This window comes from Scyliorhinus canicula, chromosome 12, assembly GCF_902713615.1.
Source record: "Scyliorhinus canicula chromosome 12, sScyCan1.1, whole genome shotgun sequence".
NCBI classification, from domain to species: domain Eukaryota; kingdom Metazoa; phylum Chordata; class Chondrichthyes; order Carcharhiniformes; family Scyliorhinidae; genus Scyliorhinus; species Scyliorhinus canicula.
Genome location: NC_052157.1, coordinates 134926920 through 134949372, shown reverse-complemented (window position 1 = coordinate 134949372; position 22453 = coordinate 134926920). Strand labels below are relative to the sequence as shown.

Genomic DNA, 22453 nt, shown 5'->3' with positions numbered 1-22453 from the left:
CTGACTGAGTATGCAGTTATTGCTGTGGGCCAGCATCTATTTGGTTGCCTGCCACATCCGATGCTTCATGCAGGTGATAGATAACCTTATCCATGTAGGGGAACATTAGCACAAATGTCTTAGACGTCACAGCACTATGATCACATATTCATTGGGCGCGATTCTCCGCAAATGCGGAGAATCGTAAAGGCTGCCGTGGGACAGGCCGAGACCCACGGCAGCCTTCCCGGCCACTCCCGGAGCCGATTCTCCCCCCCGGGCGGGGCTAGGAGCACGGCCCCGTGCGTCATGGTGGCGCGGCCTTGACGACGGTCGTCAAGGCCGCACGTCAAGCGTCACGGCAGCTGACGCGGCCGATGACGTCAGCCGCGCATGCGCAGGTTGGGCAACGCCAACCCGCGCATGCGCAGTTGCCGTCTTTCTCCTCAGCCCCCCGGCAAGACGTGGCGACTTGATCTTGCTGAGCGGCGGAGGGGAAAGAGTGCGTCCGTTTTGGACGCTGGCCCGACGATCGGTGGGCACCGATCACGGGCCTGTCCCCTCCCGAGCACAGTTGTGGTGCTCCCGTGCCAATCGGGCCTCTAGATGCCCCAAATGGGCATCTGGCGCCCGTTTCACGACGGCAGCGAGCAGGTGTGTTTGCTGCCGTGGTGAAACGGGCATGAAGGGCCGGCCGTTCGGTCCATCGGCCTCGGAGAATCTCCGCTCGCCGTAAAAAACGGCGAGTGGCGATTCGTGGCGTGGGTTGGGCGTGGGGGGGAGAATAGCGGGAGGGCGTGAAAAATGTCAGGAGGCCCTCCCGCTATTCTCCCACCCGGCGTGGGGGGGCGGAGAATCGCGCCCTATCTTTCCTCTGAGGATTCCTCAGCCTCCCTCCTCTGTAACTCTGCCATCGGGCCATCCACATGAGTCTCGTGAGGGTTATTATAGAGCTCCAGTGCAATAAATTCAAATCCAAGGAGACCATTTTGACATGGAACAAAGACTGGCCTAAAGCTTTCCATCTTTTTTTAAATAAATTTAAGTACCCAATTCATCTTTTACAATGAAGGGGCAATTTAGTGTGGCCTATCCACCTATGCTGCACATCTTTGGGTTGTGGGGATGAAACCCACGCAAACACGGGGGAGAATGTACAAACTCCACACGGATAGAGACTCAGAGCGCGGGATCGAACCTAGGACCTCGGAGCCGCGAGGCAGTAGTGCTAACCACTGCATCATCGTGCTGACCCCAAAGCTTTCCATTATACGGAACATGTCATTCAGATTCCCTCGCTCCCTTTGTATTAAATACATTATATTGTTGTGTTGCCATTTGTGTTGGGAATCAGCTAGGGAACCGCTACACCATGCATTCAAACAATTCACTTGTGCAACCAAAGGCCAAGGAGATTATGATCTTTTCAAAAATGGGTTGTAAATTTTCCTGTTGCACTTGGTTGGGTTTTCGGCTGGAAATGCTCTGTTGAAACAACTTGAATAAGCTTTTTTGCCAAATGTTTCATTCCCAGACACATTAAGTGCGATATGGAGACTGTCCCATCTTCCTACTGATGTCAACCACTTATTGAACACCCAGAACATTTCACATTGTGGAGGTGAATTCCTCGTGGGAGAAGAGTGATGAGGTGGTAAGCAATAAGACACGGTACTCACATGGGCTCTTTATACAAGATCCTGGACATCAAGCAAGCGAGAGCTATGAATAATTTCAGATCCATTTTGAAATCTTCATTGATGCTTGTCAAATTGTACAGTTTCTGAATGTGGTTTTCGTGGGGTTTGTAAACAAACAGCAGTGCACGTTCCATTTCCTGAGAAAGTGAAGTGTTACCATGCATCATTACTTTGCCACTATGATCAAAATAAACGTTTTGTTTCATTACATTCTACTGTTCATATGACAATTGTCATGTGAGAGTACCTTTAAGAAATGGGTGTTTATAAATGGGTGTGTATTTAATAGCTGTAGTGAGAGTACCTTTAAGAAATGGGTGTTTACTACTGCAGTGATGTCAGAGAGTGGGTGGAGCTGGGCTGTCTGTCAGCTTTTTACTTTTATTTTTGGCTGTTTGCTGCAGGGTATGTTTTAGTTTCGTTTTCAGAGCTGGATAGCTGCAGTCACAGCCAGAAGGTGTACGAATCTCTCTCTCTAATCTAAAGACTGTAAATCGATCCTGGTGATTTAAAACTAATAACAGTAGCGACTTTAACCTGATGTGCTTCTGGTAAAAGGTGTTTTAAGTCATATGGACGTTAAAAGAAAAGTTTAAAGGATTACTTAGTGTCGTATTCTTTGGGTTTTATTTTAATTAATGGTTGCTAAGATGTTCACTCTATGTTTTAAAAAGGTTACCTTGAGTTCACAGAATAAACATTGTTTTGCTTTAAAAAATACATTTCAATTTCTGCTGTACTACACATGTCAAGTGGGCCGTGTGCTCCCCATACCACAATCTATTAAACGTTGTGGGTCAGGTGAACTTCATGATACACTTTGGGATTCTCTAACCCCTGGCCCATAACACAATATATTTCCTCACTCCTTTGTTGCTTTCTCACTAGTGGTAGTGTTTCATGTTGGGGTGAAGGGTAATTACCTTCTTGTGTTAGTGCATTTAGCAAGTGTTTGACGTGGGTGGAGATGGGCCCAGGGTTTAACTCTGTCCTTGAATTCTATTTTCTAACTGGCATTACTGAATAATGAATATGAAGGGTAAAGCTGACCCATGTCAGGAATGTTGAGACCAAGACTTCCACTGCCCCACTGGTCAATATGGTACAAATAGGGGTGGCACATGGTGCAGTGGTTAGCACTGGGACTACTGCGCTGAGGACCCGGGTTCAAATCCCTGCCTTGGATCACTGTCCGTGTGGAGTTTGCACATTCTCTCCGTGTCTGCATGGGTTTCACCCCCACAACCCAAAGATGTGCTGGATAGGTGGATTGCCCATGCTAAATTGACTCTTAATTGGAAAAAAAAATAACTGGGTACTCTAAATGTATAAAAAGAAAAACAAAATGTGGTACAAATAACAATAAAACAAGTACAGTTGTGTTCAGTGTATGGAGTATGGCCTGAAAAACTGATTTAGAAGTATCTAGCACCTCAAAATACTGATAGCAACAGTGTAGACTTTATACCCTGACTTTCAAACATGCTTTCAAAACAAAGCGGTCAGAACTATTGACAGTGAGGCAGATTTTCCTTTGATATCACACACCAAGACTCATGTCTATATCGCTCAGCTCCAATCTGCATGGTGCATTAACACACTGAGCCATTCTATACTTCTAATGTGTATGTATTTTCGAGGGCATTATTATGTCACAACTTGAGTTTAACTTGCCTAATTATTAGTCCACGATACAACACATTCCTCCAAAAGCACTTATTAAGCTTTACCTCCCATGTTGGTCATTGGGGAACAGCTGCACTGTAGTGTTACAAGGGCTGAGATGTGTTCCTCCTGTATTAGTTTCAGCTACATTTGATATGAAAGAGTCTTTAGTTATCCGCAGCCCAACTCACTGTCTTCACAGTATGTCAGTCAGAATATGGTGTCACTCCAGTCCACAGCAAGAATGCGGACAATCCTTCAAAACGGTGCAGCGGCCAAACACAGCCGAGTGAAAGGGTAATTTTAATGTGACTACAACACTTTGAAGAGTGTATTCGGAAAGTTGATCTGGGCAATTTACATGCGCGTTGCTGGCCTGCTTACTATTTTGCGATTAGCAATGGTCATTGTTCCACTCTTCCACAGTGTCTTGGGTTACCACAGACTAAGCCTGATGCCCATGGCCAAGAATACACAACATTAAGAGCTCACTGCCATTTGACACTCTGTCCTGAGGTATTGTGGTCATTTGTCATATTTTGTTAACCACAGGTGCACGAGGGAGGGCAAGTTTCTCAATTATAGCTGATGGCGGGAGCCTTGTTGTGAAGAAAGCATCACAGAGACACAAAGAAATTACACCACAAGGAGAAAGATATGACTGTTCTCAATAATTTATACCACATTGCTTCCCTAATTTCAAAACAGAAAGGAAGTGAGACTATGCTATCATCAAGTAGCTTCATCCAATCTATGACCATTGAAGGTATCTGTGCAGCACTAAAGTATCCACACATCAGTACTTTAATTGGCTGTTTACTGTGTGTAAATTTTCCTTTTACAGTCAACTTTCATATGCAGTTTATAAAATAGTTAAAGTTGATGCTGGGGGAATGTAATATTAATGGCATGCTCATTTTTCCTCAACAAATACTGAACACTCACACATGCAATCAGGATATTGGTTTACTTAGAGAGTGTATAAAGTGAGGAAGCTGTTCTTCATAGAATTTTGGCAGGTCTTTACTGAGTTTATCTTCTGGATCAGAAGTATCAGCCGTGGAATAGCCATGTAAAACATTTTCTGATGGTTCATATTTTCTGTACAAATGATTTACTGAACTCTCCATATAAAACAAGTCAAAGATTCCCTTGCCTGATATTTGTTTTCTGTATGCTAGAAGTGTACACACGCTGGCGATGGGCGGTGTTGTTTGCTGATCTCTTGTTCTCAACGTAATAAATAGAGAAATCAGAGCTCTGTTTTTAAATTTTAGATGTGGTTGGTGTTAGTTTTAAATCCTTTGTTGATTGCTTTCTTGGAGATGGCACGGAGTAAATCTAAACTGTTCCAAAGTTTGTATGAAATCTTTGTTGCTTGTTGCTAAAATAAATGAAGCGAGTCTTTAGGTGTTTGCATTCACCTAATTCAGTTAAGTCCTCAAATTTTATGACAAAAGTAGTAATTTTAAAGCTGCAGTGGTCTTTTAGTGTTTTAAATAACAACAGATCCTTGGCAACTCATTTGAATAGAGCAAGTGTGGCAGAGAACTCTCAGCTTCCATAAATAAACCCAAAATAACAGGCCCAATTTTCACAAGAGTTAGGAAGTCTCTGCAGACCTTTACAAATGGCAGGCGGGGCCCAGATATGGAAGTCCCCCTTCTCCTCGCCACCGCGGGAGGTGTCAATGATTGTGGGGCGGAAAAGCCTCTGTTGGATTACTTTAATCGACAGGCCAACTGATGTAGCATCTGTTTATGTTGTGTTTGGTGACATTTCCCTAAGGCTGTTATTATGTCATTATGCAAGCTTGGCTGAGTTTCAAAAGGTACAATTATCTCAATAGGAAATCTGAGGTCATAGTTTGATTGTTAGCTTAAACAACCTATTCAACTGTTATAGATGTGGGATATGAATATATTTTTTGCACAGTCAAAGTATGTAGATTGAAAGATTTCTGAGATGTTTATAAGTTTCATTTATTTAATCTCCACTTGGCCCCCAAGGTCTGTTCATGGTGGATACTGGATGAGTTGGCATAGAGGGTATGGAGGCTTAGGGAGTCTGTGAGGGACATGAGTTGGCATTGAGTTGCAATGGAGGCCATGGATGGTCAACGAGAAGGGGGTGGGGGGAAGAGGTTTACGGGGTGAGGGCCAAAGGGCATTACTGTTTTTAATACAAATGGGATGAAAGTCCCAGAGAACCATGCTGGGCCTTCTAACCAGGCTGACTCAGCACTTAACCTGCCCTTGTGGCTACCCAGGATGCTTATAGGGTTGGATGGTGGACCCAACTCTATCCTGTACTGAGCTCTCTGGAATAAGAAGTGATATTGCTCTTTAAACCAAGGTAGGCCTTCCAGTCAACTTTAGCCAGCTTTCCCTTCATATTAGCTTTGTTTAAACTTAAAATCCTGCCTTGTGATTAGATTATATCTTTTCAACCTAACATGGAATTCAATTGTATTATGATCATTAGTTCCCAGTGGATCTTTTACAACAAGTTTACTAATTAACCCTCCCTCATTGCAGCATACTAGATCTAAAATAGCTTGAACCCCGTTGTTTCCACAACATATCACTGCGGGTAACTGTCACAAAAATACTCTTTAATCTCATCTTCACACCACCCTTGCCAATTTGATTGGTGCAGTCTATCTGAAGTCTATTCCTCATAATTACTACATTGTCTTTGCTACTTGTTCCAATAATTTCATGTTTAATGCTCTGTCCGATGGTAGAACTACTGTTTAGTGAGCCTATTTTATGACTCTTGCTGTTCCTAATTTCCATTAATTTCTACTTCTTTTCACAGAGGGTGCAGTTGGGGTGGAGGCTGCGTTCTGCTTGCCTCTTCCCATTATAGAAGTCAATTTCGATCCCACCAAATTTTAAAAAGGTTTGCCCTGTAGCAATAACATGCTGCCAGTGACCTGGGACCTCTGCCCCTCAGCAGGAGGAAGTCCCACCCTCAAGAGCTGCCATCCAATCTGAACTCAATAGTGGGTGCTTCTGGTACTTCAAGATTACAGGGTCCCTTTCTCTGCATTCTGAAAATGAAAATAAACCTCCTGATCTCAGTCGTATAGAATTACAATACCACTTTGGGATTTTAAATATTAAAAGATTTATTAACAAGAACAAATAAGATTCAAGTACATGAGATTACAATTACACAGTTAAAATTGTCTTACAAAATAGCCCCAAAAGAAACTCCATTTGGTCAGAACGACATGTAAGCACCTTCTAGGCAACATTCTCTTATAGATGTTTAACTAAAAAATCTAATAATACTGCCCATTGCAGAACTGCTGTCACATTGGCACAGGTATACCACACATCTTCTCACTGTCTTCCACTCCGTGGAAATCCAAGAACACTCAAAAACAAGACTGCTTTCTGAAACACAAGACTTCTCTGGCTTGTCTGACTGACTGGTTCCAACTTTGCACCTTCTTCCCCCACAGAGCTGTTTCCAGTGCGTCTTCCCCCACACACCCAACCACAATCCAGCTCAACATCTCCCCTTAAGTATTGTTTTTCCCTTTCATCTTTAATTCCATTGTCCTCAGCACCGCTTCAAACAACTTTCCCAAAATATAAACATCTTTCATGTTTTCCATATTGCCCCCCACTTTTGGATCAAATAAAATGTAAAGACCTCCCCTTGTTTACTTACGAAACCATTGCAATCTGAAAAGCTGTACTCCCATTTGAAATATAACAGCTAAAAAAAACAAGTGACTCCCAATCTCCTAATGCAAAGTCTGAACTTTACTAATTTACATTTAAAAGCTCTTGACCATAGCTTAATGACAAATGCAAGCATTTAGTACTTCTACTCCTTTTATCTCTCAATTCTCCCAGTCAAGATTTCCCCATTAAACTATCTCCAACTTCATTACATCATTTACGTACACACACACAGCATTCTTTACAGAATATCACAATATTCCCCCAAAAAAGCAGAAGATAACATCCTCACACAAAAGATGCCAAGCTAAGGTAAGTCCTGGGCCTCAGTCCTAAGGAGTGAGTGGGGGGGGGGGGGGGGTGGTGGTGGATTTTGAAGACAAGGTGGGAAGGTACAAAGGGGGTATTATCTAGGGCAGGGGTGGGCAAACTACGGCCCGCGGGCCGCATGCGGCCCGCCAAAGGTATTTCTGCGGCCCACCAAGTCATTAAAAAAAAAAAAAAATTAAAAAAAAAAAAATTTTTTTTTTTTTAAATTTTTAAAAAAATTTTTTAAGGTTAATGGGGGGGGGACTGTTGGGTTACTTACTGGTATAGGGTGGATACGTTGACTTGAGTAGGGTGATCATTGCTCGGCACAACATCGAGGGCCGAAGGGCCTGTTCTGTGCTGTACTGTTCTATGTTCTATATGAGGCGCCCAGAACCATAACCGAGTGAAGTAATTATTTTACTTAATATACTATGCGGCCCTTTGTGAATTGTGAATTTCTGAATGTGGCCCTTGCACGGAAAAGTTTGCCCACCCCTGATCTAGGGTATGCCCCCGGTGCATGCAGGGCATCCCATGATGCCCTTCCCACTTTCTAAACAGTTGAATTTAAAAGGAAAACAGGCAGCCCATTCTCATTGACCTGCCCACTCCAACCATATTATGGCATGGGGACTGTAATATTTGGGTCAATTGGCTTGTTGAAAAGCTCAATTACTTGTTTTTAACGATTGTGTACTTTGAAGATTATCTTACCGATCTTGGTCACCATGTAACCATGGGGCAATTCACCCAAAAAATGACTAAATGTCAATTTAATCACTACTAATATGGGGTAGCTGTTTTTAAATGCTCCCTCAGTACTCACTCCCAATGAGGATGGCAGCGCGGAGACCTGCTCCTCGCTTTGGGGATGCCAACCTAGCCAGGCTTCTCGACACTGTGAATGAGAGGAGGGCATCCTGTTCCCCCGAGAGGGTCAGAGAACCAGTGGCAGGATCAGCAATGGCACCTGAGAGGAGGTGGCAGCTGCAGGGAGTGCGGGCAGCATGACCAAGAAGACCACCATCCAATGTCGGAAGAAGACGAACAATCTCCTATGAGCTGCAAGGGTAAGTTACCACCTCTCACCTGGTATCAGTCCTGCCTGCCACCCTTCAATTTCCTAACCATTCCCTCCTCTCCGCCCCCCCCCCCCCCCCCCCCCCCAACCCACTGGCTGACACTTTGCACTCTCCCAACATCCGATCTCTGAGCTTGTTCCTCAGAACTCCCCGGCACTGACCATTAAAACCCCTTAATGTGCAGGTGCATTGCCCACACATGCCATCTATTATTTACCCCCCCCCCCCGACCCATCAAACATGCGGCTCTCTTTCACTAACCACATGTCCATTGACTTGCAGGGTCACCATCTGCTGAGGCCAGGTCATCCACAGCTGTAGTTCCTCCTGCCACCCAAAAGAATGTCTCGGAGTAGATCTCCGAGGAGAATACCTGCAAAATGTCACAGCTATCAGCTACACCTTCCACCAGCGTAGAGACCCACACCTATGTGGGCAACATTAGTAGACAGGCTTTGGGTGTACAATCTGGTGAGCACCTCATAGCTGCTGATGCACATAAGGTGGCAGTAGGAACATCCAAGGGAGACAACAGTCGGTGGTCTGCTAGACCCCAAGTCATAGCTGGGTCCCAGCCAGATGCCGAGCCTCTGGACAAGGTTGTCCCAGAGCTGATGCAGATGATAGGACACAGCCGTGACATTCAGGAGCGGGTGTCAGTGACATTGGAGCAAATGCAAGGCTGATTGGAGGAGACCTAAGACCATCAGGCACAGGAAATGGTGCCAGCAATGTGTGGCTTTCAGGGCAACACTGCTAAGCTGGTGAAACCTGGAGGAGGACATCTACGTCTTAAGTGGTGGTGTCCAAGACTTTGCACAGTCTGTGACAACCATGGCTGAGGGCCTTGACATCATGTCCCAGACACAGATGGACATAACTGTGGCACTCCAGAGGGTGGCCCATTTACAACATGGTGCAGACAATGGAGAGCCTCCAGGATTAGCACTGCCAGATGACTCAGAGGCCTCTGGAGCTCACCAGATCCAGCTACCCATCCATCTTATGGAGTCACACAAGGCCCTAAGGGCACTCACAGGGAGAAAGAAGTACTGGTGCCCATCCCGGGGCCTTCCATCAAAGAGAATAAGGTGGTCTCCAGTTCTTCTGAATCCCCCTCTCCTGGCACTGGACCATCTCAAGGGTAATGCAGAACAGGGTTGAACTGTGATGCCAGTGAAACCAGAAAGCAGGCTGGGTATTCCAGTTCTAGGCCCTCTAGAGGATGTCGCAAGGGCATCAAAGGCCACAGGACGTGGAAGGCAGAAAGGCCACTCAATGACAGGTCTGATGTGCATCCTGGGGACACACATAGACATAGCACAAGACCATGGAGGATCAGGAAGAATGAGGAGCATTGATTGGGCACTGGTGAGGTCACTGTCCATAGCTAGGATTAGAAATCTGTCACATTAAAATGTTCACCATTCAGTTTCTCGCACCTGATACATATGAAAACTGTCATGTTAATCTTCACAGTGGACCCGCCTGCACCCCAACCCCCCACCTCACCCAACGAACCCCCACAGTGGTCCAAGGTCAAAATACCCCGATGCAGACTCATTCATGAGAATGGCTGTCAGCAGAGCTTTCCTGACAGTGAGTGGTCATCACCCTCGCCTTGTACCGTGACTCGCTGACAGTGCTAACACAGGCCCATCACCCTGGAGTGATGTTACATTGACCCTTGGAGTGGGGGTGGGGGACGACAGGGTGGTCGGGGAAGGAGTGGTGTGATATGGGGGTGGGGCGTATGGCGGGTGTCGAGCTGACAGACACAGCCCCATCTCATGAGAATCTCGACGCTGAGGGCCTCCCTGGTCCTCCTTGAATGTCGGACCTTTGTTGTTGTCTGTCCTCCATCCCCTGTCTTCTCCTGGGGCTCGTTGTCTAGCTCCTCCTGGTCTTCCTCCTTAGATGAGGCCGCATCTTCCACCTCATCCAGCAAGTCGCCCCGCTGCTGTGCCAAATTGTGGCGGGCACAGCAGGCCACCACAAAGCGGGTGACCATACTGGGGGGGGGGGAACTGTAGAGCCCCGCCAGAGCAGTCCAGGCAGAGGAACCGTATTTTCAGCAGGGAAGCGCATCACTCAATGACACCACGGGTGGAAACCTGGGCCTCATTATATTGGTCTCTGCCTCAGTCTTAGGCCTCCACACCGGCGTCCTTAGCCATAACCTCAGCAGGTATCCCTTGTCCCCCACGAGCCAACCCGTCATCCTGGGGTGGTCCACGAAGAGGCTGGGGCTGTTTAGCACAGGGCTAAATCGCTGGCTTTGAAAGCAGACCAAGGCAGGCCAGCAGCATGGTTCAATTCCCGTACCAGCCTCCCCGAACAGTCACCGGAATGTGGCGACTAGGGGATTTTCACAGTAACTTCATTTGAAGCCTACTTGTGACAATAAGCAATTTTCATTTTCATTTCATTTTCAAGACACCGGTGATCTCCGAGTGCCCCAGGATGTAGCTGTCATACAAGCTCCCAGGATAGCGGGGACACACTTACAAGATTCAGAGGCACTGACCGCACACAATCTGAAAATTCAGGGAGATATTGTTAATGTAGGGCACTCCCTGATGCCCCAGTGCTCGCGCAGCGACATGGATGCCATTGGCTGGACCTGGGGAATCCTGGTGCTGTCTGGCTATATTGGGGGATCTGATCCAGTTTAAAGGTGATGTAATCAGGGCTTACAGAGCATCCATCACTTCCCGGATGCACCTATGAAATGCCACACAGTTCCCCGCCTCCATCCCCGGAATGATCCGATGGTGTCGCAATTTAGTGCTGCAGAGATCTTCACAGCCAATGGGGACAGGTGCCTTCCTCCTCCATGGCATATCCATGTCTTCCATTTGTGCTATTATTATTCTGTCTTATATTGGATGCTTTCTGCATTCAGATAAAGAGCCTTTTATTTCATTGTTTTACTACTCTAACCTAGACTTTATTTGCTGATGTACACTTGCTGTCTGCCAGCTCGCTGAATTGGCCTCTGGCCCATTCCTCAGCCTGATGAATGGCTGGGTTTTGAGGTATGCAGCAGCCCACTGTTTTTGTGGTGGCTCCTCTAACCTGCGTTGGTGTCTGCCTGCCTCGCCTGTAACAAGCATAATGAAGGCAGCCTCCGCCGGCTCGACAGCAGCAAACATCATTGTTTCTGGAAGGAATTGCAGCTGAGAAACCTACAATCGGTTAGGTCTTCCATCTGGGACCATCATATCTCCAAAGCTTCCCTCACCCTTACCATGATTGTCCCGTCTTCTCTCAGAGTACCATCCAGCGAGCCAGCTGTGCTGGCAAATGTTGCTCTGCTCACTCACTCCTGACCAGATCAGGAATCCCTAGACCTCAGACCTCTGCCAGCCACATTAGGGAGGTCATGGTCAATTATACTCCACTCATCCAGACATTTACCCATTGAGCGCGAGAGGGTCCACCGTGGCGAAGCCCTGCTCATTATTGTTTGAATGTCAGCAGCTGCCTCTATGGTACCAACTCTCCGAGAGTTAGGCACGCTGTTCAAGTATGTTACAGAGCATCTATTCCACTAATCATCCTCTCAGGCAGGAAACCTGTTCCTTCGAGGAGACACTTGAGAGTTCAGGACCATCAAGTGCTATCACAAATAACAAGGCTCATCCCTCCTTTGCGATAACCTTCAGCTCTGAAGCTACAGGCTGCTCACAGGCAAAGGTGGTGAAATTGACTTTCATGACTCAAGCGACAGCATTGCTCGGTCCTGGGAGAGTTTGGTAGGACAGAACGGCTGCAGCTGTGGTTGCCTATGGTTACCCTCAATATTGAAACATGGCTTGAAGGGCTCACAGACTCAAAGTCCCTCCCCATCCCCCAAGGCCCAGAGGCAACCCCCGACCTGGACTTCCCCTCGGTAGCCATTGCCCCCGGTTCCTGTTTTGTAGAGGAGTACTAAACAACGCCCGCATGATTTCTCATTGGAGAGTCGGGTGACTCGCAGGAGGCCACTACATTCAACTTCAATCCTACTAATGAGATTGAAATGAATGCAAATGAAGCTTAATGAGCTTCTCACCATTTTTAGGTGAAATCTCGATCTTGCCTATGGAAACGGGCCAGGTGAATTGCAAAATGACCATCACTAATCTCAATTTTGGCCTTTCCCACAATTCACCCAGTACAACGGGATTGGCGCAACGGGGTGGGAAAATCGCGCCCCATGTCTCTGCAATGGCAATTAGATCTGAACCATTTATCTCCATTTGTGCTATTATTATTCTGTCTTATATTGGATGCTTTGTGCATTCAGATAAAGAGCCTTTTATTTCATTGTTTTACTACGCTAACCTAGACTTTACTCGCTGATGCACTATTACTGTTGAACCTCTATCCCTTCCTCTCCTACTCTGCTTGTCTTTGTCCCCATCACGATGCTGTTCTTTTGCCTCAACTATTGTCTCTGGATTTCTAAATCTCCCTTCGCCTGACCCCTCCCAACCTTGCACTCTTAGTTTAAAGTCCTATCCACAGTCCGAGTTATATGGCTGGCCAGCACAATGTTCACTGGTTTAAGTTGACCCCATCCCAATGGAACAGACCTCTTGATCTTGAGTATTGGTGCCTGTGCCCCATGAATGATAGTAACCCTTTCCTCCTGTTTTGTTATGCTCTTGACGTAGCATAAGCTGCTTCCTTGATGTGCACTCTGACAAAGGTTCAGGCTTGGAGATAGCTTTAACACGCTTATTAAACTGTTAACAATTCTCCTACTTGGATTCGACTCTCCCGTTAATCCTGCTATAGCTACTCCGACTGACGAACCAGTCTGCTACAATCCAGGTGGTGGGTGTGATGTGTTGAATCAACCCTGTGTACACACTGAGTGTCTCTACTGGAAAGAGGAAGATCATGTGTGCTGTGTCCTTTTATATGGGTTGGTGTAATGCCCCCCTGTGGTAGTGTCACCTCTGTGTGTATCGTGAATGCCCATTGGTCGTGTCCTATCTTCGTGATCTATTGGTTGAATGTCTGTGTGTCATGTCTCTGGTGCTCCCTCTAGTGTCTATCTAGTCTATGTGTATTTACATTAACCCCTTGCGTATTTACAGTGATGCATATCACCACATCTCCCACATCACTTTTTGAACCGCATATTTAATTCTCTAATCCCTTTGACATGGCGTATGTAGCTATCTGGCAACAATCTGGAGATGATTCCCTTTGATGATTTCCTACAGTGCAGAAGGAGGCCAATCAAGTTTGCACCAACTCTCTGAAAGAGCACCATTCCTTGGCCCATTATCCTGCCCTATCCCGGTAACCCCCACCTAACCTGCACATCTTTGGACATGAAGGGGCAATTTAGATTGACCAATCCACCTAACCTGCACATCTTTGGACATGAAGGGGCAATTTAGATTGACCAATCCACCTAACCTGCACACCTTTAGACCATGGGAGGACGCTGGAGCACTCGGAGAAAACCCATGCAGACATGGGAGAAAGTAGAAACTCGACAGCCGCCCAAGACTGGAATTGTAGCTGGGTCCCTGGCACAGTGAGGCAGCAGTACTAACCACTGTGCCACCATGCCACCCCAATGATGTTCAGTGTTTCATGTTCTACATTTTAATTTAAGCATTGATACAAGACATTGTGGCATTTGATTTATTCATAATAATATGGAGATCAATTTCACGTTGCAAAAAACACATCTCCTACCTTCACATTAATTTGTCCATCCCTATCCTTATCTTGCTTAATAAAGGCTGTTTTATACAGCAAAGTTAAATCTTCATCACATCGGCAGTGGGCACTTAAATACTGAGTTGGCGACATGCCTGCAATACAAAAGTAGAAATTGGCAGATCTTCCAGTTTTGTTTTACCAGCATCAAGAAACATGTTATTTAACCCCAATTTTACAACAAGCAAATTGTTCTGTTCAATTTTGTTTTGGCTTTACGTTGCACTTCAGTTAAATTATCGTTGTTTCTCATCTCTGTCCTGCACTAACCTCCAATAATATGAGAGAAAGGTTCCTTGGGTTGGATTCTCCCAAAAAGGGGCTATATCCCCACACCGGCTTAAAAACGCTGGTGTTTTACTCTGGAGATTTCTGCAAAAGAAATCAGCTAATTCAATGCCCTGCAGGGGCCGAGCAGGGGCCCGGAGTAATTTACGCAGCTTTAGCTGCGGATACAGGCCCCCGCGCTTCCGGTTTTGAGTCCGCGCATGCGCACAACGGCGGTCTCCAATGGCTGCGTCAAACGCCATGGCGGACTCCGACCGCGGAGGCAGACATAAAAATTAGACCCCCCCCCCCGATCGGCCACACGCCTGAGGATCTGACCGCACGGATATTAACCCCCACGTCCAATTCCGCCCCCCCCCCCCTCACCCCGCCACTCCCAGGACGGCCGTGGACTGAGTCCGCAGCCGCCACACCAGCAACCGACCGGCAATACCAGGTTAGTTCCACGCCATCGGGAACTCGGTCGGTCGGGAACGGAGCATCGCTGGCCTGGCCTCTGTCAATGGGCGCCCAGCCGCACTGAGTACTCTGCGATCACCCCGATTCCTGGGTCCCGGATAATCCCCGGACCGGCGCTGGGCCCGATTTCAACGTGAAATTGGATTCTCCGCCCCCGGGCCGAACACGATTTCAGCATGGGGCTGTAGAGAATCAAGCCACTTATATGTCAATTTATTGCCTGCATTCAAAACAGATGAAGGCTGCTTTAGTTTTGTTTTGTGCCCTACCCTAAGTGCATCTAACAGTAGAAACACGGATGGCCGCAGACCCCATTCTGCAGCACGGTGGCACAGTGCTTAACACTGCTACCTCACAGTGCCAGGGAGCCGGGTTCTATTCCAGTCTTCATGACTGTCTGTGTGGAGCCTAAATGTTTGCGTAGGTTTACACCAGTTGCTCCGGTTTCCTCCCACAATCTAAAGGGGTGCAGATTAGGTGGATTGGTCGTTATCAATGTGCAGGTTTACGGTGACGTGGCACGAGTGGGTCTAGGTAGGGTGTTCTTTCGGAGGGTCGATGAAGGTTCGATTGGCCGAATGGCCTCTTTCTGCACTGTAGGGATGTTATGATTGTAAGTGTCAACGCTGAATTCCTCTCTGGTTTCAAGGAGCTGTGTTTCTTTTCCCTTGAAGCAGTACTCCTTGTCCCATTAAAATGCACAGCACATGGCATCAGTCAATCGGATTTTTGCTGGTCGCCACTCAGGGAGGTTTCTCAGTGATGTTGGATTTAGCTACACTGAGACGAATTTGAGTCATATAAAGGGACCTGAATACATAGGGAGGGAAACTGAAGTGGTGATTTGCCACTGAGTTATCCACTGCCCATGAGATTCCCTCCTTTCCACAGTCGATGTTTCAAAAAATGTTATATCCGTCTCAACATTGTTGCATCCTTTCACACCCCACACATACACCCTCATTGCTGTAGGTTTGTCAAAATCAGCTGCCAAGTCAGATTTCCTGCCCCAACGACTACCTCACCGAACCATCCACCCTTACACCGCACTCCCCTCCCACCCCACCCCAGTCCAAAGATCCGTGAGCTGCCGAAGCATTGCACATTTCATGATGATTTTTAAGAACATTGATTTCACCGTAGCTCCTCAGACAAGCGTAGCACAACCTTCTCAGTGCCTGCCTGATTTACAATGAAAACTCTCCCCCACTGTGCTGATTTTAGAGAGATAAGCCGCAGGTCTGTATGCATTGTGTAATTTTACTGTGTGTTGAATAATTTACTAGTACTATTTCCCTATAAAATGACTGGTCGAACTTTGCTGTGTACCAAATGACTTATGTGCTTGACTATGGAACGGGAATTTGAATGAATACTTTTGCTTATATCCTAATGCAAAGAAAACCCACAAAAAAGCTTTAAGTAACACAAGGTTAAACTTACCATGTAGCTTATTATTCATCTGTTATTCTCTGTCTGAAATTCAGTTCCATTGACTTCAATAGTACTGAACGTTGGATACGTGGTTTAACGGTTAGTCATTTCTCTGTCCACCCATGTCTAATTTCACCCCTGGTCTTTATGCTGAAGCCCTTGTTTTCAATGAAATTCTTATTTGGTGCTCACCGCTAAATCAGATGATGAATGAATTGAACAAACGTCGTATCACCTACCTTCAAGTAACCGAATGTCAGTGGGTAGGTCAAACCGTATTGCATGTTTGGAAAAACCTGCCACCGAAGAACTCCCACTGCCTCCCTGCTGATTGGCCTGGAATGAAAGAAATTTAATGTATCTGGTTGAAAAGTATAAATGTTGTTAGGAAAAATATACAAGCTGTTTTTACCTGTTTCAGCATGGAACCGAAATGCAGCTTGATAAGAACTCTTAGAAAATCTAATTTCAGATTGCAATCTAGCATGGCTACTTGGATGCAAGTCATTGGCTGTGAACAATGGTTGAAGAGTTGATACCGACTGCTTGTTACAACTTGTTTGACTGATGTTTCTGAGATCTTTGGCCCTTGACTGCTTCAATGACTTGTAGGCACCAGATTTACAAGCGAAACACAATAACTGGTTTATTTAGGCATCCAATAATGATAATAGAATAAAAGCCAGCTAATCTACTACTCCTCCCCCCTTTTACCATCCAATCCTCTACCTAAACACCCACAAGACACACACACACAGACACACACACAGGGGAAGGGGAAAAATAAAAGAGGATTCATGTGGGATGGAAGATGAGTGCCCTTGCTTGGGATGTTGAAGTTGTTTTTTCAGCTCACTGTCCTTCCAGGACGCGGAGTGATTGAAAACCACAGGTTGGATGGCTAATGAGGATCTTCCGGTTGGAACATTCAGTCCAAATTCCCAGACTGTAGGATTCCTTCTGGGAAGTCACTTTAACTCTTATTAACCTAGGCCTTCACTCAAAGGATTCACCTCAAGTCTGTTTAATTCTGTCTTCTTTACAACGCCACCAGATTGACCAACAGTCTTTCCGAGGAAAGAAGAGTTCTCCACATGAGATTGTAAGAAGGGTATTTTTTAACAACTAACCTTGCTTTCAACTAATGAGTGGATTGGACCCTTAAGATTCCTTGTCTCCCCTCAAATCCAGCTCTCAGTCTGAGTTTTAACCTTATTTGTTTTTCCAGATTCATTAGAACATCTGCCAGCTGAGCTGAGGCGAAAACAGAGCATCCAACTGGGGTGTTTGAGAGAGATTTACCCCTTCAGGGAGAGGCTAACTCAAAGCCACCTTCAGCTCTGAGTCTAAAATGATACTAAAAACCAGGTGAAGCCACCCAGCCCTTGGCAGAATATTCCAGAATGGTCAGCACCAATCAGCAGAGAATACCAGCGAAGAGCCCGGCAAAGTAAACAGCCAAGTCCATCGAGATGAGGCATCACTGATGTCAGGACATCCTGCTGTGTTCCTTTTTTAAAATTAAAGGTGAAGTCCATCTCAAAGGCATAGGTGAATCTTTGCCCATGTACAAAAATTAAAATAGCAGAATAATGGAAATTAAAAGGAAAAACATGGGACAGACAGGGATTGACAGGAGGGTCCTTACAGAGTGCAAAAAAAAATTAATATTCATTCAAGCCTTTGATTGGGTCACTATGCAAATATATTTAAAGGAGAACAAAATGTATTAAAAAGTGATAAAAAAAAGTTTGTATTTTTATTGCATCTTGTTGTGTCTCTTAAAAATGACTTCTAGAATTCGACTTCCGGTCGGCGAGCGGAGCGGTCGCAGGGAGAGGGGCTCCCGCAAGCGGCAGAGAACAGGGAAGGGACCCCCCCCGGGCAGGCCTGTCGGCGGAGGATCCTCGGCGGCGGCAGCGGAAGCGGCGGCGACAGAGGGGCTTGGCGGCAGCGGCGACAGAGGGGCTTGGCGGCAGCGGCGACAGAGGGGCTTGGCGGCTGCGGCGACAGAGGGGCTTGGCGGCGGCGGCGACAGAGGGGCTTGGCGGCTGCGGCGACAGAGGGGCTTGGCGGCGGCGGCGACAGAGGGGCTTGCCGGCAGCGGCGACAGAGGGGCTTGACGGCAGCGGCGACAGAGGGGCTTGGCGGCGGCGGCGACAGAGGGGCTTGGCGGCGGCGGCGACAGAGGGGCTTGACGGCAGCGGCGACAGAGGGGCTTGGCGGCGGCGGCGACAGAGGGGCTTGGCGGCGGCGGCGACAGAGGGGCTTGGCGGCAGCGGCGACAGAGGGGCTTGGCGGCGGCGGCGACAGAGGGGCTTGGCGGCGGCGGCGACAGAGGGGCTTGGCGGCGGCGGCGACAGAGGGGCTTGGCGGCAGCGGCGGCAGCTACAGAGGGGCTTGGCGGCAGCGGCGGCGGCGACAGAGGGGCTTGGCAGCAGCAGAGGTGCTTGGCGGCAGCGGCGGCAGCGGCGGCAGCAGAGGGGCTCGGCGGCGGCAGGATCGGTGCAGCAGCGGCAGCGACAGGTCCAACCCCCCCTCCCCCAGTGCAGGCCAGGAGCGGCGCGGCAGCGGCAGGCCCACCCACCAACCCCCCCCAGACGCAGGCCAGGAGCGGTGCGGCAGGGACCAAAGGGGGGCCCAGCCGACGGCAGCCGACCAGGAGGACGCGGGGTGCGAAGTGCGGCAGCGGGGACCGGCCCAACCCCCTCCCAAACGGCAGCGACCACCACGTGGCAAGAACAAAGGGACTGGGCAAAAGCCTCTCTCTCTCTCTCACCTGGGGGAGTGAGGAGAGAGGAAGGGGGAGAGAAAACAAAAAAGGACTTTTATTTCTTTTTTTTTTAAACTCAAAAGAAAACTGTTAAAGAGAGAGGGAGGGGTATATATACTATTTTCTCTCTTTTTACACTCGCTCCCAGCAAAAGTAAGTCCATCTGAGAGGAGTTGCATAAAAGCGGGGAGGAGAAGAGAAAATAATTAATAAATAAATAAATAAAATAAAGAGGTAAAGGAAAGAAGGGAGGAGAGGGGAGGGGGAAATAAAATAAATAAATAAATAATAATAATAATAAATAAAATAAAAATAGGGTGCGGAAAAGGGGGAAAAGAAAAACAAGGGGAGAAGAAAAGATGAAAGGGAAGGGGGAGAAAAAAATGCCAGAAGGGAGCCAAGGGAAAGGGGGCACCAGAAGCGGACGGGACAAAGTGCAAGCCAGCTCAGGCGAACGAATCAGCACACGAAGCGGCGGGACGGATGTATCGCCGCATCAAAAAGAGCTGGACAGACAGGTACCCTCTCCCCTGGAGCTAGAGGGGGCCTGGAATTGGAAGGCAGCCTTTGCCGAGGTGGTGAGGGAGCAGCTGCAGGCAATCAAGGCAGAGTTGAAAGTGGACGCAGAGGCCGCAGCACAGGCAGCAGTGGCCAGGGCCATGTCAGGGGTGCAGCAGGCTCTGACCAGATTGGAGGAGAAAGTGGATGCCCAAGGGGAGAAACTGGAAGCCCATGAGGCAACCATTAAAGAGCTGGAGAAAGCAGCGACCGACATGAGCGACTGGGTCACGGCCCTGGAGAGGGAAGTGGCGACACTGGGTGCAACACAGGGGAGCCTGAAGGGCAGGGTAGACGACCAGGAAAACAGCTCGAGAAGGCAAAATGTTAGAATAGTGGGCCTGCCAGTGGGGATCGAGGGCAGAAACCCCACAGCATACGTGGCTGCGATGCTGGGCACCTTAGTGGGGAGGGACACTTTTCCCACCCCACCGGAAATGGACAGAGCTCATCGGTCACTGCGCCCGAAGCCCAAGGCAGGGGAACAACCGAGAGCAGCCATAGCCAAACTGCACCGGTACCGGGATAGGGAGACAATCCTGCGCTGGGCCAAGGAAAATAGAGCCTGCAAATGGGGAGCACGCCATCCGAGTCTACGAGGATCTTGGAGCGGACATAACTAAGAGACGGGCTGAGTTCAACAGAGCGAAAGCAGCTCTCCACAAGAGCAAAGTGCGTTTTGGTATGCTGTACCCAGCAAAACTCTGGGTCACATACCAAAACAAGGAATATTTCTTTACAGCCCCTGCTGAGGCGAGTAGGTTCGTCGAGGAGCACGGGCTGGAAAAACGCCAGGGGGGTTAGGGACGAGGGGCCCATGGCAAGGAGAAACGACACGCCGACGGGGGGGGGTGGGGAGGGCCGAGGCAAAGCAAGCCCCCTCCCCCCCGGCAGGAACACCCAGAACAAAAACAACCCACTGCTCAAGGGACCGCTCCAGGTGGGAGGCCAGGCCCCAGCACGAGGGAACAAGAGTATTGGAGAAGGGAGAGCAGGCGAGAGGGGCGCAGGGTAAGGTGGAGGAGGAACGGGCAGAAAACCGTAGAGGCCAGGCAGAGGAGAAGCAGGACAGCAACCTCCGAGAGGGGAGCCACTGTACTAACAAGAAAGCTAGCGACGGGGGCACGCAACAAAGCAGGGCCGCAGCGCACCCCCAACAGGGGGGAAGGTGCCAGGCAGGGGAGGGGGGGGAATCACCCATCAAAGTCGGGAGAGCAAATGGGGACAGGAATAGGGGATAGAGGGGCAAAGGAGGGGTATACAGGGGAGGGGGGAAAAGGGAGAGAGCGGGGGGGGGGGACTCAGGGTGCGAGAAACCAGGGAGGGGAAATGCAGGGACAAAGGGACAAAAGAGACCAGAAAAGGAACAGGGCCACAAAGTGCCACAACCAAGGGCTCGAAACAGGGAACCGCTGCAAGCACCCACCCAGTACGGTCTGTGGGCGAAGGGGGCCCCCGGAGTGCAGGGGACTACCCTCGTGGCGGACACACAGTGGACGGCCATGGCGGGTGCCCCCAGGACAAGGGGAAACCCCGGAGCGCAGAGACCCGACCGCATGGGGAGAGTAGTGATAGTGGCCATCCTGGACGGCCCCCTAACAAAGGGAAACCCCAGAGGGCAGGGGCGCGTCCACCGGACAAATATGGTTAATCCCACAGGAGCGAGGGGGCAGAAGCCCCCCACCAGGATAATCACCTGTAACGTAAGGGGACTTAACGGCCCAGTGAAGAGATCTAGAGTCCTCACCCACCTCAGAAACATGAGGCCCGACATAGTCTTCCTCCAAGAGACGCACCTGAGGGAGGAGGACCAACTGCGGGTAAGAAAGGGTTGGGTGGGACAAACCTACCATTCCTGTTATGGGACAAGGGCCAGGGGGGTGGCGATCCTGATCGGCAAGAGGACAAGGTTTAGGGCGGCAAAGACGGTTACAGACCCAGGGGGGCGGTATGTCATGGTCAGTGGGGCCCTGGATGGGGCGCCGGTAGTTCTAGTCAACGTGTACGCGCCCAACTGGGACGACATGAGCTTCATCCAAAAGACCATGGCAGAAATCCCGGACATAGCGATGCACTGACTAATCACGCGGGGGGACTTCAACTGTGTACAGGATCCAAAGACGGACAGATCAAACCCCAAAACAGGGAAAACCTCAAACATGGCAAGGGAACTCGGTCACTTTATGGAGCAGATGGGAGCAGTGGACCCCTGGAGATTCGCCCACCCGGGGGAGAAAGAATTCTCCTTCTTCTCCCCAGTACACAATTGACTTCTTTGTGGTGGGGAAAACGGTGCTTCCAGGGATAGACAAGGTGGAATACTCCGCAATTGTGATATCAGACCACGCCCCACACTACATGGACGTGCGGCTGGAGACGGGAAGGGCCCAGCGCCCCACATGGAGGATGGACGGTGCCTTACTAGCTGACAAGGCCTTCAGCGAAAGGATAGCGCGGGCCATAGCAGAGTACACGGAGAACAACCAAAACGGGGAGGTATCATCCTCCACGTTCTGGGAAGCGCTTAAGGCCGTACTAAGAGGGGAAATCATTGCCTTCAAAGCGCAAAGAGATAGGGAGGAAAGGGTGGCTAGGCAGAAGCTGGTCGACTCCATACTGGAGGTAGACCGTAAATACTCCGAGACCCCGACCGTAGAGCTCCTGGCGGAGAGAAAAGAATTACAAAAGAACTTTGACCTGCTCTCCACCAGGAAAGCAGTACACCAACTCCGCCAGGCACGCGGGGCCCTGTACGAACACGGAGACAAATCCAGCCGC

At 48.7% G+C, this 22453-nt stretch overlaps 1 protein-coding gene across 1 annotated transcript in view; it reads right to left on the bottom strand.

Annotated features, from left to right (window-relative positions):
* The window catches only part of LOC119974331, a 58053-nt gene that overhangs the window by 3630 nt on the left and 31970 nt on the right, over positions 1 to 22453 (bottom strand). The window contains exons 6-8 of the mRNA XM_038813102.1: positions 16584 to 16680; positions 14140 to 14258; positions 1659 to 1816 (exon numbers count right to left, since the gene is read on the bottom strand). Of these exons, the coding sequence (XP_038669030.1) occupies positions 1659 to 1816; positions 14140 to 14258; positions 16584 to 16680 (374 nt within the window). The remainder of the gene's footprint in view (positions 1 to 1658; positions 1817 to 14139; positions 14259 to 16583; positions 16681 to 22453) is intronic.